General features: G+C 44.6%; 1 protein-coding gene and 1 non-coding gene across 5 annotated transcripts; both read left to right on the forward strand.

Moving 5' to 3' along the window:
- Nucleotides 1–38: 38 nt before the first annotated feature.
- On the forward strand, nt 39–13,777 carry znf687b (zinc finger protein 687b). 4 transcript variants are annotated; one of them, XM_047605675.1, is made up of 11 exons: nt 39–256; nt 1,708–4,002; nt 4,152–4,447; nt 4,545–4,729; nt 6,001–6,177; nt 6,275–6,437; nt 6,699–7,046; nt 7,159–7,259; nt 7,706–7,793; nt 8,746–9,219; nt 12,267–13,777. In XM_047605675.1, the coding sequence occupies exons 2-11, from the start codon at nt 1,722–1,724 to the stop codon at nt 12,393–12,395; spliced, it is 4,242 nt and encodes a 1,413-aa protein (XP_047461631.1). In that variant the 5' UTR covers nt 39–256; nt 1,708–1,721; the 3' UTR covers nt 12,396–13,777. The 4 variants fall into 4 exon arrangements, with proteins under 4 accessions (XP_047461631.1, XP_047461630.1, XP_047461633.1 ...); XM_047605674.1 differs by lacking the exon at nt 12,267–13,777 and having other exon boundaries at nt 8,746–10,734; XM_047605677.1 differs by lacking the exon at nt 12,267–13,777 and having other exon boundaries at nt 4,185–4,447; nt 8,746–10,734.
- On the forward strand, nt 6,486–6,620 carry LOC125020634. Its single transcript, XR_007114234.1, has one exon. It is a non-coding gene; the product is annotated as a small nucleolar RNA SNORA13 (small nucleolar RNA).
- Nucleotides 13,778–15,720: the final 1,943 nt, after the last annotated feature.

The following is a 15,720-nucleotide window of genomic DNA, read 5'->3' on the forward strand; positions in this document are numbered from 1 at the left end:
AATCAGATTCATCATTATCAGCATCACCCCGACTTCGAACACCGCTTCATGACATTTAAAAATAGTCTACGTGGGGGAATTAACGATTGTTTAATGTCATTCCCAGTAAAAAATAAATATACGTGTCGTTTGCGGCATCCTCCGTGCATTTTTCCCAGAGTTACCGCAGCCTGATAGGACGTCTCGGGTCATGTGACGGGAAGCGCAGCATTTTCAGCTGAAAACGAGCTAGGATAGTCGGGAATCGCACATCCAGGTAAACAATCAAAATACGTAAAATATTAAAGAAAAATCCCCATCCCGGCCATCCTTTTTCTTTCTGTCTCATCGTCGACCCTCATATCGCCGGGGTCTTAGTGCTGTCAAACCATGCCTCAGCAAACCTCTAAGGTCGCTTTTTAATGGCGAATGCTAGCTCGTTAGCTAAATGACCCCTCTCCCTCTCTGTCTGTGTCTCTCTCTGTCTTGGCTGGAGCTCGGCGGCCAGCTAGCAGCCAGCCTCAGTCGGAAAGCTCAAAATAACCCGCGATGAAACGCTGTCTCGGTGGAGCCGTGTCTCAGATGGTTACCACAAAATGCAGTAGAAGCGTGGTTAAAGCAGCGGTCTCCATTCATAGTGCAGGATTCTCACAGCTTAGCTTAGCCTAGCTTCCCAGATAACAAGCTAAAATGTCTGGAGCTCGTCAGCTTGTGTCAAACGATGCTGCATGTAAGAAATATTACCTTTAAAATATATTCAAGGCTGTTGTATGTATTTTTTTTGTATTTTGCATGTTGTTTTTTTTTGCCTTTTGGTTGCACGAACATTGATGCTACAACTGTGAAATTTCCCAATGAATTCCCAGTAATAAAGCATCTATTTATCTGTCTGTGATTGTAGCCAGTGATGATAATAGTAATAAAACTGGGGGAGATGATAATGATAATAATAATAAATATTCATTCCTGTGATGTAACTATGTGCATTTAAATATCTTCGTAGTTGTGCAAAAATTGTCAAACACGCATATATATTTATACATTTTTTTTTAGACCATGTCAGTGTGCATTGCATAAATTATCACCCAAACAGACAGTAGCTACCACATGTGAGAGCACGCCAATTGTGTTATTAATATCTCTTCTGCAAAAGTGTATTAAATATAACTACAGTAATAAGAAAAAAAAATAATATGCAATTTTTTATTTTTCTGTTTTGATTTGATTTGTATTTTGTTGTGTTTTCAATTATGGAAATGTGTCTGTACCTGCACATAAACAAAAGAAAAAAAAAGTGATACTCGTACACATTAGTACTATATTATGACATTATTATTATGCTTGGTGCTTGTGTTATTCTTAAACTGAGTTTCACTGTAATCGGGTCAGGTTTTGTTTGTGGGTGACAGAACAGGGACATAATGCTCATCCTGTCCTAAGCATGGTCTCTCTTTCGTTGCCAAAAGTGCTAAAAATGCCATTTCGTTAAAATAATATTAAACAATACAAAAAGGCATCTCTGTTTATGTTTTCAAGCCTTAAAAACAAGCAGTCTGTTTTTTTCTTAGCGGGTTAACTGTGACACATGAGTTATTCATCAGATGATGTCTGGGGACCTTGGATACCCCAGACAGCTGCGGTCATGTTTGGTAGGAGGGTAGAGGCTGATTGATGCTTACGTATTCTGTTGTTTTTCACGACTAAGTCTTTCAATTTATGTTTTTATAGGAGTTAATCCCGGTATGGGGGACATGAAGACCCCAGATTTCGATGACCTGTTGGCAGCCTTTGATATTCCCGACATAGATGCCAAAGAGGCCATCCAGTCTGCCCCAGATGAGGCAGAGGCGCCCCATGGAGCTGCAGGTGCACCTCTCGGAAAGCCGGATAGCGTGGTGGGCGTTGGGTCGTCTTTGAGACCGCCGAGCCCCTCGGACCCCCAGGCGGACACCTCGATTGTGAGCGTGATTGTTAAAAATAAAGTCCGTCTCGAGCCCGTCGACGGAGGAGACGGAGACGCAGACCAGGACCCTATTGATGTGATCGCAGGTGTAGATTTGGGTCCTCGACTCGGTGGGTGTGCTCCTGGGATGGCTGAATCTGAAGCTCTCAACCATAATGGCTTTGGGGCATCTGGCGTCTCCACGCCGCTTCCCCTCAGCCAGGCTCAGTCTAACGGTGCGCCGTGGTCCATGAACACTCCTAAGGTTTCTTCAGAAGCAGCAGGTGCCAGCACCACAAAGTCACACAAGCAGGGTGGCAACATTTTCAACAGACTTAAGCCCCTGGTGTCGCAGGGGTCCGGAGACCCAGTGGGACGAGCCAGAAAGATGCAGCTCCTACAGCAGCAGCACCAACAGCAGCAGGATACAGGTCAAGAGAGAGCAGATGGGGTCAAAGCATCATTACCGTCATCTTCCTCGCTATCAGCTGGCTCGTCTCCTCTGGCTGCCGGTGGTCCCGTCGGACTGGCTTCACCGTTCTTTCCACCTTCTAAGCCTTTTAACGGAGCTCCCAAAGGTGGGCCTGCTGGATTTCAGCACCAGCAGATGGAGGAGGATGATTCTGATCCTGATTTGGGGAGTCCTCTGGTGATCCAGGAGACCCCAGACTCTCCGTCTTGCACGCAGCTGAGCCGACGTTACAAATCCGACTCAACGCAGCCCACGTCCTCTACGGCGTCCCAACCGAAACCTGGGGACACTCCATCGGGAACGTCTCTGACGTCCTCCACCCCCCAGTCTGGTTCAACAGAGAGTCCTCAGGTGGAGGACAGGCACCCGGAGCACGTCATAGAAGAGAGAGACTCGCCAGAGAGTCCTGAACCAGAGATGCCAAAGTCAACGGCCCAGGTCCCGGCAAAGAGGTGCTCCAGCCCCGCGGTGGCCGCAACTCCTCCTCCCTCTGAACTGCGGGAGCCCAAAGAGGAGGAGGAGGAGATGGAGGTGGGGAATGGGATCGACAGAGTTGTTGATGGCAAAGCTGACAAGGGAGAAAACGTGAGAACAAGTGAGGAAAATATGGAAGTGAGCGATGGCAAGCCTAAACCCCCGTCATCAACCGATGTAGGGGAGGCAGGCATCGCTGTATCTGCTGCTACTGGAACCCCATCCCGACCTCTCAAAGTCAGAATAAAAACAATTAAAACCTCCACAGGTGGCATCACCAGAACTGTTACAAGGGTAGCACCTAAAGGTGGTGCTGCGGGGAAAGGCTTGGACCCCAAAGGTCAAACCGGGGAACGTAAGGTCATGGGAAACAAGGCCCAAAAGCTCGAGGCGTCTCCCGGTCACATGACAACAAGTTCTCAGAAAGTAAGCGCTCTCAATGCTTTGCCCGTGTCCACGCTCGCAGCCAGCAGCGTCATGCTAGCTGCTGCCACCAAGGTCCAAAACAAAATGGCTGCATCCGACAAGGCTAAGGTTTCCGCCACCGCCGTTAGCATCACAAAGTCTGCTGCCCTGCCTGCAACTCCCGCCGTGTCGTCCTCACCGAAGATCTCAGTCGCTGCTAGCGGGATCAGCGTGCGCACCGCCACAAACAAAACCGCTAACGGAGGTAGCGGCACCATCATACCGGGAACCCTCCAGCCAAACAAGCCCGCCTCCATCGTCAACAGTACGGGAGCAGTCATCTCCCGGAGTCAGTCGAGCCTGGTCGAGGCCTTTAACAAAATTCTGAACAGCAAAAACCTTTTGCCGAGCTACAAGCCCGACCTCTCAGCCCCTCCGCCGCCCGAGTGGGGTCTTCCTCTCCCGGCCACGGGGTACCGCTGCCTGGAGTGCGGAGACGCATTCGCCCTGGAGCGCAGCCTGGCACGACACTACGACCGGCGATCGCTTCGCATTGAGGTGACCTGCAACCACTGTGCTAAGAGGCTGGCCTTCTTCAATAAGTGCAGCCTGCTGCTACATGCCCGGGAGCATAAGGAGCGTGGACTGGTCATGCAGTGCTCGCATCTGGTCATGAGGCCCGTCACGGTGGAGCAGATGATTGGACAGCAGGACATAACCCCAATAGGTGGTAAGTAGGGGTAGAGAGCAGATTATACTGGTTACTATTTTTTTTTTTTTTTTATTAAAACGATAAACACAAATGTACATGTGTGATTCATTCGTGATGCATCTCCATTGACCACGTCCCATTTCTGTTTTGCATCTTTGGCTGACCAGGCCTGATCTCCTCTTCGTCCTCCTCTCCTCCAGTCTCCTCTCCCGCTGCCACGCCCGGGGGTCCCGCCGTCTCCGCCAACTCCAGCCCGATGAAGGACGCCTCGTCTCCAGCAGCTGGTCAGGCTCGACCCGTGCGCCGTGCGCCGCAGGGCCCTCAAGCGCTCATGCCTCTGCCCTGCAAGAAGGCGGAAGGGCTGCAGTACAGCAACTTCAAATGTCCAGAGTGCCAAACACAATTCTCGGGCAAGGCTGAGCTGGTCACCCACTTCCAGCAGATCAGAGCTGCGTCCAATTCGGTGAGTCGTGTGGACGAGCACCTGGCGGATGTGGCGGACGTTATCATGAGCTGTTGCTCCCTGACCGTCTCTGTCCTTTTTTTTTTCCCTCTTTCAGACGTGTACGCAGTGCTCGCCTCCCATGATGCTCCCCAACTCGTGCGCCGTGTCCGCCCACCAGAGGATCCACAAACACAAAGCGCCTCATGTCTGTCCCGAGTGTGGCGGAATCGCACGGCAGGCCAGCTTTCAGACCCACCTGGAGGAGGCTTGTCTGCACTTTGCCAGGCGCATTGGCTACAGGTGTGGAGACAAAACATCACATCACATGACTGCTATAAGACAAGTCTTAGGCCATTAACCGCTGCTGATGTCTGGGCTTCAGTTTTCATTCTACACATGCAACATTAAAACCACTGACAAGACGTGAGTAACATTAACCATCTTGTGACACTTCAATGTTCTGCTGGGAAACTTTAGGATCTGGCATTCATGTTGATGTTACTTAGACGTGTAGCATCCCCCAGCCCATAGCAATGACACTCATTGATGGCAGCAACCATCCAGATCAGGATGCAGACACACATACGCATACAGAAAAGGTTTAGGAACAACTCAAAAAAACATCACAAAAGGTGTTGGCCTGGTCTGATTCTTACTTTGTTTTTATTGTTTTTCAAGTAAAACATTTTAAAATCCACACATGGGACATGTACATCAGTCAGGGTCATCTACTGCCAAATGAAAGAGCTCCCTACAAAACATATTTTCCCTGTCCTTTTGCAAAAAAAGAAAGGTTGATTTAATCTTTGCAGAACAGGTTTTCATTGTCCTCTTGCTGAAGAAACATTCAAGCAAATCAAAACTTTGCGATACAGAACTGTTTTTCATAGCCCTTTTTACGGAACGAAATGTGGGGAGAGCAAGCGAGAAAAGAGCGGAAGAGATCTCTCCACACAGAACACAAATAAAAAAAAAAATTCCAGTGTCCTTTTGTGGATAAAGAAAACATACCAAATATTCAGTGTCTATTACAAAACAAAAAAAAACATAGAGTAAGCAAATATTCAGTGTTCTTTGGTAACATGTTGCTTAAATGTAGCTGGATCCAAATATATTGTTTAAAGGAAAGTTTGTCCTGTGATCACCTGCTCTGTTGAACAGCAGCACTTTTACAACATATTCATGATTTTCAAATAGAATATTATTAGAATATTTGCACTTGAGTAGTCTGTGAATTCTTTAAAGAGTAAAGAGAAGAAAAGCTGCCAAAGTAACAAAATCACAACATTATGTATCATTTCCAGTTGTAAGATTTAAGGAGGGTATACTATAAAAAGGCTGGATGCAGTTCAGGTGCAGTTTTTACTTTAGTCTTTGTAATTCTTCAGGCGCTTTTGAAGATTCTCATTGATTTCTAAATCAAATGTGCCTTGTTCTTACTTTTTAAGTTGCATGTTAAAAAAAAATCTATATAACACATTAAATTAAATGGAAACACTTGTAAAGTATAGCTTGGCCTCTTGGCTTGTGATGCTGTGGATTTGCAATTGATCACATTTTACTTTGTCAAGGTGCTCGAGCTGCCAGGTTGTGTTCGGAGGGTTGAACTCCATCAAGTCCCACATCCAGACAGCTCACTGCGAGGTCTTCCACAAGTGCCCCAGCTGCCCCATGGCCTTCAAGTCTTCCCCCAGCGCCCAGAGTCACATCAGCACCCAGCACCCGACGCTCACTGGAGGACAGGCCAAGTACGCGTCGACAGTCGTCGAGAATTGTGTCATCGGGACATGTTTATATATTCGTCGCTAACAACTGATTTCCTTCTGCTTTTTCCTGCTTTCGCAGAATGATCTACAAGTGTGTTATGTGCGATACGGTTTTCACCCAGAAACCCTTGCTGTACATGCACTTCGACACACATTTAGCCAAGCAGAAAGTTCACGTGTTCAAGTGTCCCGACTGCACCAAGCTCTACGCCCAGAAAGGTTCCATGATGGAGCACATCAAGGTGCGTTTTTAGAGACGTTATTTCACCTGAAACCACAAACTGGCCTCTTGCCTTCATGTGTTGCCCATTCATTGCTTCCTACGATGAGTGTGGTGTCAACAAAGGCATACAGCAAATCTTGGATCGGCCTTAGCGAGGTTCCTCTCTGGTGGCCTTGTCTTAAGTTCTATGCCAAGTACAAAACTAGTAATGTAAATAAAATTTAAAAAGGTTCGAATGCGCTGCACCTCTATCTGTCTCTCACACCTTCCTGTTTTTCAGACTGCTCACCGAGGCCCCTCCGCCAAACTGGAGTCTCAGTCCGACTCCTCCAACGCTGCCTCAGCCCCGGCCAACACATCCGGCCCCTCCGGTCCCAAGTCCAAGTCCTCTGGAAAGCCGGACAACTCAGACGGAGAGGACTGGGGCCGGGAACAGGAGGAGGAGGAAGAAGAGGAGGAAGAGGAGGACGATGACGACGACGACTACGAAGCCCCGGGGAGTCACTCCACCGGCACAGGGGCCGCCAGTCAACCGAGCGCCCAGACCGAGTGGACCTGCCCTCAGTGTCAGTCCACCTTCACCGACAATGATGAATATCTGAGTCACGTGAAGATGGAGCACGGCAAGGTGGGACGTATTACCTACCGCAGTGGTTTAATTTAAAGGTTCGCAATTTAGACTGAGATTTTAAACGTTTTTATTTCATCTTTCCCCCTTTGTGTGTTTTCCAACTGCGTAGTTCCCCTGTCGTATTTGTGGAGGTACGTTCAGCACATCTTCCAGCCTGAGACGTCACGAGCGGGTCATTCACGAGGGCAACAAAAGAGTCTTCCATTGCCAGTGAGTCATTTAAGATTCATTGTGAACGTGTTATAGTTTAGCCAACAGATGCACAACAATAATTATTATCATTATTTTATCATGTTTTTTCTTTAGAAATGGGCCATTAAATGTGGTACATAAGAACGAAATACTGTTTCATAAACACGTAAAAAACATTTGAAATTGTCAGTTAAAATTAAGACACTATAAAAACAAAATACTCACATTTATTTAGATTGTTAGAGCTGTACAGAAAGACCAAACAATATCTGAGCTCATTTAAAATGTCTCCATTACATAGTTTGTCCACTAGAGAGCGCTGACACTTTGATCTTTTTCAAGTCCTTCATGTCATAAAAATCTCAGAGATCAGTTTCAGTATTTATTTTTGGGTTTTGTATGTTATTCTCAGCATTTTTCAGTTTCTTTTTTAGAGATTTTAATCTGGCGTAATTATTTTCCAGATATTGCACAGAAGGCAAACGCACCTTTGGCAGTCGGTTCTTACTGGACAAACATGTCCGTCTCCATCACAGAAGCACAGATGGGCAGGTGAGTCAAGACAACACATTATTTTTTCCTACCTACCTCATTCAGCTGCAGTGCTCGCTGTCTGACCTGCAAAACCAGGGGTGTCAAACATATTTTAGACCTGCAGTCCCAGTTTGTGCCAGTAACGAAATTGTACAATAACCTATAAATAACGATTTTTCCCTTCGTTTTAGTGCAAAGAAGAACATCATGAAAGTGTTTACACTTGTTGAACTATTCTTTTACAAAACATTTAATGAAAAACATGAAATTTTTAAGAAAAATAATTGCAATTTCAGCTCATTGCTGTCACCTGCTGTTTAGTTCTGTCTCCTTTAGGTTTGTGTTGTGTCTGCAACTCATAGTGGGCAAATAGGGAAGAGAGGCCAATTTTATTAAAAAAACTTGAAGTTTATGTCATCTTCCTCCATCTAATTCTCTTCTCTCCTCACCCTAACCTCCTTCCTTCTTTTTCTTTATCTTCATCTTCTCCTACTCATTTTCCTTCTCTACCCCCATCTTCTGTCAATTTCCATCTTCCTTCTTTTACTTCTACTATTCTTTCTTTTCCTCTTTCCTCACCTATTTGTCATTGTTCTCTTTTCTTTCTTCATCCTCACTTCCCCTTCCTCCTTTTTCTTCTCCTCTGTCTTTGTAAATTCGTCCGGCTGGGCCAAATTGGACCCTCTTACCTTCTTACCCTCATGCCTCTTGTTTGACACACTTGCACTAGACTGATAAATGTCAGCCACCTAGTGGTAAGTGGTGGTATTGGTAATCTACTTTCCTCCATGAGAGACGTGAAAGGAGCTGCCTCCGAGTTTATTTCAGTCAATCATTAGTTTTGAGATGGAGTCTGACTATTATGTCTGGTTATCTGTTATCTGTTCTTGCAAAGTCATATAAATTGCTGGGACAGAAATAGCACTTTAACAGCTGCTTGGTGTCCTCCTGGCTTTTTGCCTCTTTTTAGGGCCCTCCCTTGACCAGGAAGCGTGCATCTACAGGAGGAGAAGGACCGGGCAGCTCCTCAGAACAAGACGGCGAAGTCGGGCCTCCCGCAAGCAGAGCAGCAGGAGACGAGGAGGAGAACACCACGGAGGACGGCGGGGGTCCTGCAAAGAGAACCAGGGCGTCCGTGACGCCGGCGTCGTTGGCGGCCGGCGAGTTAGAGGAGGAAGACAACGTTTTCCGCTGCGTCCCCTGCGGCTTCTCCACAGAGGACGGGGCGGAGTTCCAGCGGCACATCCCCCAGCACCGGGGGGACACCGCCTCCTTCCAGTGCCTGCAGTGCGGCGTGTGCTTCGCGTCGGCCGGCTCTCTCAGCAGGCACCGCTTCATCACCCACCGGGTGCGGGATAACCAGGGCGACGCGGACCGCGGCACGCCCCGCGCCCACGGCTCTCCGGACGGCTCCCCCGCCGGCTCCCCCCAGGCGCTGGGCGAGGACGGCGAGGGGAATCTGGGCTGCAAGGTGTGCGGCCGACGTTTCGACAAGGCGTCGGACCTCAACACCCACTTCAGGACCCATGGCATGGCCTTCCTCACCGCACACAAGACAGACAAGCCCCAGTAGAAGAAGAAGAGGAGGTGGAGGAGGAGGATGGGACTGATTGAGGAGAGAGGCTGTAGAATATGAATGTTGATGAAACACAGCTGCCCTTGTGCAGTTGCTTTTTTTTTTTTTTTTTTTAGACACAACAAACCGTTTTACTCTCTACTGTGCGATTGTAATTGCATGTTTGATCACGTTACTGACCCCACCTGTGATAGACTCTTACGTAGAACAGCCCCTCCTCTCCCAAGTAAAGCATTTATATTTCAGCCACTCTGTGTCTAATACATCCTGTCCTCACATTTCAACCGCTCTCACTCTGCACTGACCGTAGCCACCTGCCTGATCCTTAACACGCATACACACATATCTCCCACTGTGCTCCACGCGGCCGTCGTTCCCATATTTTGTACATTGCTCCTCATACTCACGCTTGTTTGCCTCAAAAGTCCAAAAGTCAGTTTCAAGAGTTTCAGAAGCTGGTACAACTCACCTCGAGACAAAAAAAAAAGAAAGAAAGAAAGAAAAAAAGCATGAAGAGGAGCGTCAGGAGACTTTGACACTGATTTTTATGTTGCTATAATATTTATTTATACGAAAACGCATCACTGCTGTTGGTATTTGTGAGTCGGTTGCGTCAAATCTTAACTAGACATGGTGCAATTTTGCCGCAGACGGAGACGAGAGTTTCTTGACGGCACTAGGTCAGGAGTCGGACGGTTACCGGAGGTCTGTAACCTGTGTAGTGTGAATAATGTGTGACGTTGTTAATCGTTTAACTAGAAGAAGAAGAAGAGGAAGAGAGGTCAGGCTTCCTGCCAGTAGTGTATGTGTACTGAGTTTTGCCATGTAAATACATATAATTACACTAAAAGAAAGCGTTCTGGTTTTAGTAACTTGCTATGATAATGTGAATACGTATAGTATTTGTACTTGTACCGTTCCCTTTTTTTCCAAAACGATTTGAAGTCTAAAAGTAAAAAAAAAAAAAAAAAAAAAAGAAGAAAAAGAAATCTACCCCACGCAAAGTATGCTGTACATTGTAATTACAAAGCAGAGGGAGGTTGTGTTGTCTTAATGTGTATGAAAACAAATGTTTATCTCCTTGAGACGGTTCTTTTTTTATCTACAGAATCAGTGCTTGCTGTACTCACATATTTCTTTTGTACGTTTCAAAACCAGCCCTCGCGCTTGTCGTGTGACGGAGGCCTACGAGTGGGGGTTATTTTTTCTTTCTTTTTTCTTTTTTTTTTTTGGTTTTTGTTTGTATCTTTTTTATATGTCATATCATATTTATATAGATCAATAGTGGAAAGTTCATGTCATTTTCTTTTCCATGGTTGTGGTCTGCTTGCTGAAATGCCATACACTTTTGTGCTGTTTGGAAATAAATGTGGAAAAAACAAAGAGACTTGTGCGACGGGTTCCTTTTGTGAAGTCACATTCAGGGCACAGTTTTATTTTGTATCTTAAATATACAGTATTACTCCACAAGACCAATACACTGGAGTGATTTGAGGTAAATGCTAATTAAATTAGCATCTTAGCTTAGTTTTAACATTTGACAAAAAATCGGGAGAAGTTTGGTCCAATCCTTATTATTATTATCATCATTATTATTATTGCCATCATAATATTAGCAATAGTAGTTTATTGAATGCATATAAATCAACATTGATGCGTTAGCCATCAGTGTAAATGAACCGGACAAATGCTCAATTTCATACACTGGACCGATTTGAAGTAAGTGCTTATTATGTTAGCATCTTAGCTTAGTTTTAACATTTGACGAAAAGTCAGGAGAAGGAATTTGGTTGGTATTATTGTTAGTATAAGTAGTAGTAGTAGTTGTAGTAGTAGTAGTAGTAGCTTATTGAATTGGAACAAAGCACATTAATCAACATTGATGTGTTAGTCATCAGTGTAAATGCGCCGGACTTAGCACAAATGCTACATGTCATACACCGGAGTGGTTTGAAGTAAATGCTAATTAAGTTAGCATCTTAGTTTAATTTTAACATTTGACCAGAAGTCGGGAGAAGGAATTTGATCCAGTCCTTGTTATTATTATTAGCTTATTGAATTAGGACACTACACATTAATCAACACTTTTGCTTTAGCCATTAGCGTAAACGCGCCGGACTTAGCACAAATGCTAATTTTCAGCCAGGTACACAACACATACAAAAAAGACTTTAAAACATCATACGACAGAGAATTACAGAGCCAGACAGAAAGACACTATTATGACAAAACATTTGACCCACAATTGTAAGAAAAAATGGATGAAGACCTCAAAGAGTATGAACCAGATTAAGAAAACTATTTAGCCTGTGTGTGAGTACACGTCTGATTTATTTTTAACCTGTGTAAGTGGGATTGCGTTTTTTAAAAAAAGTAAATAGTTGTCACAGTTTTGGATGAGTGGTGCTAACTTGTTACAGATAATACCATTTGGGAGAATTTAGTTCTCTGGTACATTACAATCATCTCTATTTAGGGCTCTCGTTCTTCTCCTCCCAGTAAATATTTTACTGGTTAATGTCTATACAAATATTCATAACTAGTAGTTTTTGATGTGAGCTCCTGCTTTGACATTTACACAGACATCTTTAGTAGTTATCACACCTTAAATAATATATTCACTATATAAACAGATTCCCCGTGTCTTCATTTTAGTGTAGGTTTTTCACAACCTTGTTCCACCCCCTCCAGCTCCATCTCCATCCCGTTCTTGGGCTCCTCGGCGGCCTCCTGACACAAGGTCTGGAGCTCGGACGTCTCTGCCGGATGATGGACTTCAATCATCAGCTCGTAGATCAGCGTCCCCAGCACGGCGCCGATGCAGGGCGCCACTAAAGGCACCCACCACCACCCACCTCCAGCCCCAGCCCTCTCCGGACGGCTCCCCCGCCGGCTCCCCCCAGGCGCTGGGCGAGGACGGCGAGGGGAATCTGGGCTGCAAGGTGTGCGGCCGACGTTTCGACAAGGCGTCGGACCTCAACACCCACTTCAGGACCCATGGCATGGCCTTCCTCACCGCACACAAGACAGACAAGCCCCAGTAGAAGAAGAAGAGGAGGTGGAGGAGGAGGATGGGACTGATTGAGGAGAGAGGCTGTAGAATATGAATGTTGATGAAACACAGCTGCCCTTGTGCAGTTGCTTTTTTTTTTTTTTTTTTAGACACAACAAACCGTTTTACTCTCTACTGTGCGATTGTAATTGCATGTTTGATCACGTTACTGACCCCACCTGTGATAGACTCTTACGTAGAACAGCCCCTCCTCTCCCAAGTAAAGCATTTATATTTCAGCCACTCTGTGTCTAATACATCCTGTCCTCACATTTCAATCGCTCTCACTCTGCACTGACCGTAGCCACCTGCCTGATCCTTAACACGCATACACACATATCTCCCACTGTGCTCCACGCGGCCGTCGTTCCCATATTTTGTACATTGCTCCTCATACTCACGCTTGTTTGCCTCAAAAGTCCAAAAGTCAGTTTCAAGAGTTTCAGAAGCTGGTACAACTCACCTCGAGACAAAAAAAAAAGAAAGAAAGAAAGAAAAAGCATGAAGAGGAGCGTCAGGAGACTTTGACACTGATTTTTATGTTGCTATAATATTTATTTATACGAAAACGCATCACTGCTGTTGGTATTTGTGAGTCGGTTGCGTCAAATCTTAACTAGACATGGTGCAATTTTGCCGCAGACGGAGACGAGAGTTTCTTGACGGCACTAGGTCAGGAGTCGGACGGTTACCGGAGGTCTGTAACCTGTGTAGTGTGAATAATGTGTGACGTTGTTAATCGTTTAACTAGAAGAAGAAGAAGAGGAAGAGAGGTCAGGCTTCCTGCCAGTAGTGTATGTGTACTGAGTTTTGCCATGTAAATACATATAATTACACTAAAAGAAAGCGTTCTGGTTTTAGTAACTTGCTATGATAATGTGAATACGTATAGTATTTGTACTTGTACCGTTCCCTTTTTTTCCAAAACGATTTGAAGTCTAAAAGTAAAAAAAAAAAAAAAAAAAAAGAAGAAGAAGAAATCTACCCCACGCAAAGTATGCTGTACATTGTAATTACAAAGCAGAGGGAGGTTGTGTTGTCTTAATGTGTATGAAAACAAATGTTTATCTCCTTGAGACGGTTCTTTTTTTATCTACAGAATCAGTGCTTGCTGTACTCACATATTTCTTTTGTACGTTTCAAAACCAGCCCTCGCGCTTGTCGTGTGACGGAGGCCTACGAGTGGGGGTTATTTTTTCTTTCTTTTTTCTTTTTTTTTTTTGGTTTTTGTTTGTATCTTTTTTATATGTCATATCATATTTATATAGATCAATAGTGGAAAGTTCATGTCATTTTCTTTTCCATGGTTGTGGTCTGCTTGCTGAAATGCCATACACTTTTGTGCTGTTTGGAAATAAATGTGGAAAAAACAAAGAGACTTGTGCGACGGGTTCCTTTTGTGAAGTCACATTCAGGGCACAGTTTTATTTTGTATCTTAAATATACAGTATTACTCCACAAGACCAATACACTGGAGTGATTTGAGGTAAATGCTAATTAAATTAGCATCTTAGCTTAGTTTTAACATTTGACAAAAAATCGGGAGAAGTTTGGTCCAATCCTTATTATTATTATCATCATTATTATTATTGCCATCATAATATTAGCAATAGTAGTTTATTGAATGCATATAAATCAACATTGATGCGTTAGCCATCAGTGTAAATGAACCGGACAAATGCTCAATTTCATACACTGGACCGATTTGAAGTAAGTGCTTATTATGTTAGCATCTTAGCTTAGTTTTAACATTTGACGAAAAGTCAGGAGAAGGAATTTGGTTGGTATTATTGTTAGTATAAGTAGTAGTAGTAGTTGTAGTAGTAGTAGTAGTAGCTTATTGAATTGGAACAAAGCACATTAATCAACATTGATGTGTTAGTCATCAGTGTAAATGCGCCGGACTTAGCACAAATGCTACATGTCATACACCGGAGTGGTTTGAAGTAAATGCTAATTAAGTTAGCATCTTAGTTTAATTTTAACATTTGACCAGAAGTCGGGAGAAGGAATTTGATCCAGTCCTTGTTATTATTATTAGCTTATTGAATTAGGACACTACACATTAATCAACACTTTTGCTTTAGCCATTAGCGTAAACGCGCCGGACTTAGCACAAATGCTAATTTTCAGCCAGGTACACAACACATACAAAAAAGACTTTAAAACATCATACGACAGAGAATTACAGAGCCAGACAGAAAGACACTATTATGACAAAACATTTGACCCACAATTGTAAGAAAAAATGGATGAAGACCTCAAAGAGTATGAACCAGATTAAGAAAACTATTTAGCCTGTGTGTGAGTACACGTCTGATTTATTTTTAACCTGTGTAAGTGGGATTGCGTTTTTTAAAAAAAGTAAATAGTTGTCACAGTTTTGGATGAGTGGTGCTAACTTGTTACAGATAATACCATTTGGGAGAATTTAGTTCTCTGGTACATTACAATCATCTCTATTTAGGGCTCTCGTTCTTCTCCTCCCAGTAAATATTTTACTGGTTAATGTCTATACAAATATTCATAACTAGTAGTTTTTGATGTGAGCTCCTGCTTTGACATTTACACAGACATCTTTAGTAGTTATCACACCTTAAATAATATATTCACTATATAAACAGATTCCCCGTGTCTTCATTTTAGTGTAGGTTTTTCACAACCTTGTTCCACCCCCTCCAGCTCCATCTCCATCCCGTTCTTGGGCTCCTCGGCGGCCTCCTGACACAAGGTCTGGAGCTCGGACGTCTCTGCCGGATGATGGACTTCAATCATCAGCTCGTAGATCAGCGTCCCCAGCACGGCGCCGATGCAGGGCGCCACTAAAGGCACCCACCACCACCCACCTCCAGCCCCAGCCCTCTCCGGACGGCTCCCCCGCCGGCTCCCCCCAGGCGCTGGGCGAGGACGGCGAGGGGAATCTGGGCTGCAAGGTGTGCGGCCGACGTTTCGACAAGGCGTCGGACCTCAACACCCACTTCAGGACCCATGGCATGGCCTTCCTCACCGCACACAAGACAGACAAGCCCCAGTAGAAGAAGAAGAGGAGGTGGAGGAGGAGGATGGGACTGATTGAGGAGAGAGGCTGTAGAATATGAATGTTGATGAAACACAGCTGCCCTTGTGCAGTTGTTTTTTTTTTTTTTTTTTTAGACACAACAAACCGTTTTACTCTCTACTGTGCGATTGTAATTGCATGTTTGATCACGTTACTGACCCCACCTGTGATAGACTCTTACGTAGAACAGCCCCTCCTCTCCCAAGTAAAGCATTTATATTTCAGCCACTCTGTGTCTAATACATCCTGTCCTCACATT

Source organism: Mugil cephalus, chromosome 14 (genome assembly GCF_022458985.1).
Source record: "Mugil cephalus isolate CIBA_MC_2020 chromosome 14, CIBA_Mcephalus_1.1, whole genome shotgun sequence".
Lineage (NCBI taxonomy): Eukaryota > Metazoa > Chordata > Actinopteri > Mugiliformes > Mugilidae > Mugil > Mugil cephalus.

Bases quoted from the DNA above. Each gene is read 5' to 3' on its own strand.
- znf687b (XM_047605675.1), top strand. From the start codon at position 1,722: ATGGGGGACATGAAGACCCCAGATTTCGATGACCTGTTGGCAGCCTTT. The intron at 6,178-6,274 runs GTACGCGTCGAC...CTGCTTTCGCAG, and splicing joins CTCACTGGAGGACAGGCCAA to AATGATCTACAAGTGTGTTA. The intron at 7,260-7,705 runs GTGAGTCATTTA...ATTATTTTCCAG, and splicing joins AAAAGAGTCTTCCATTGCCA to ATATTGCACAGAAGGCAAAC.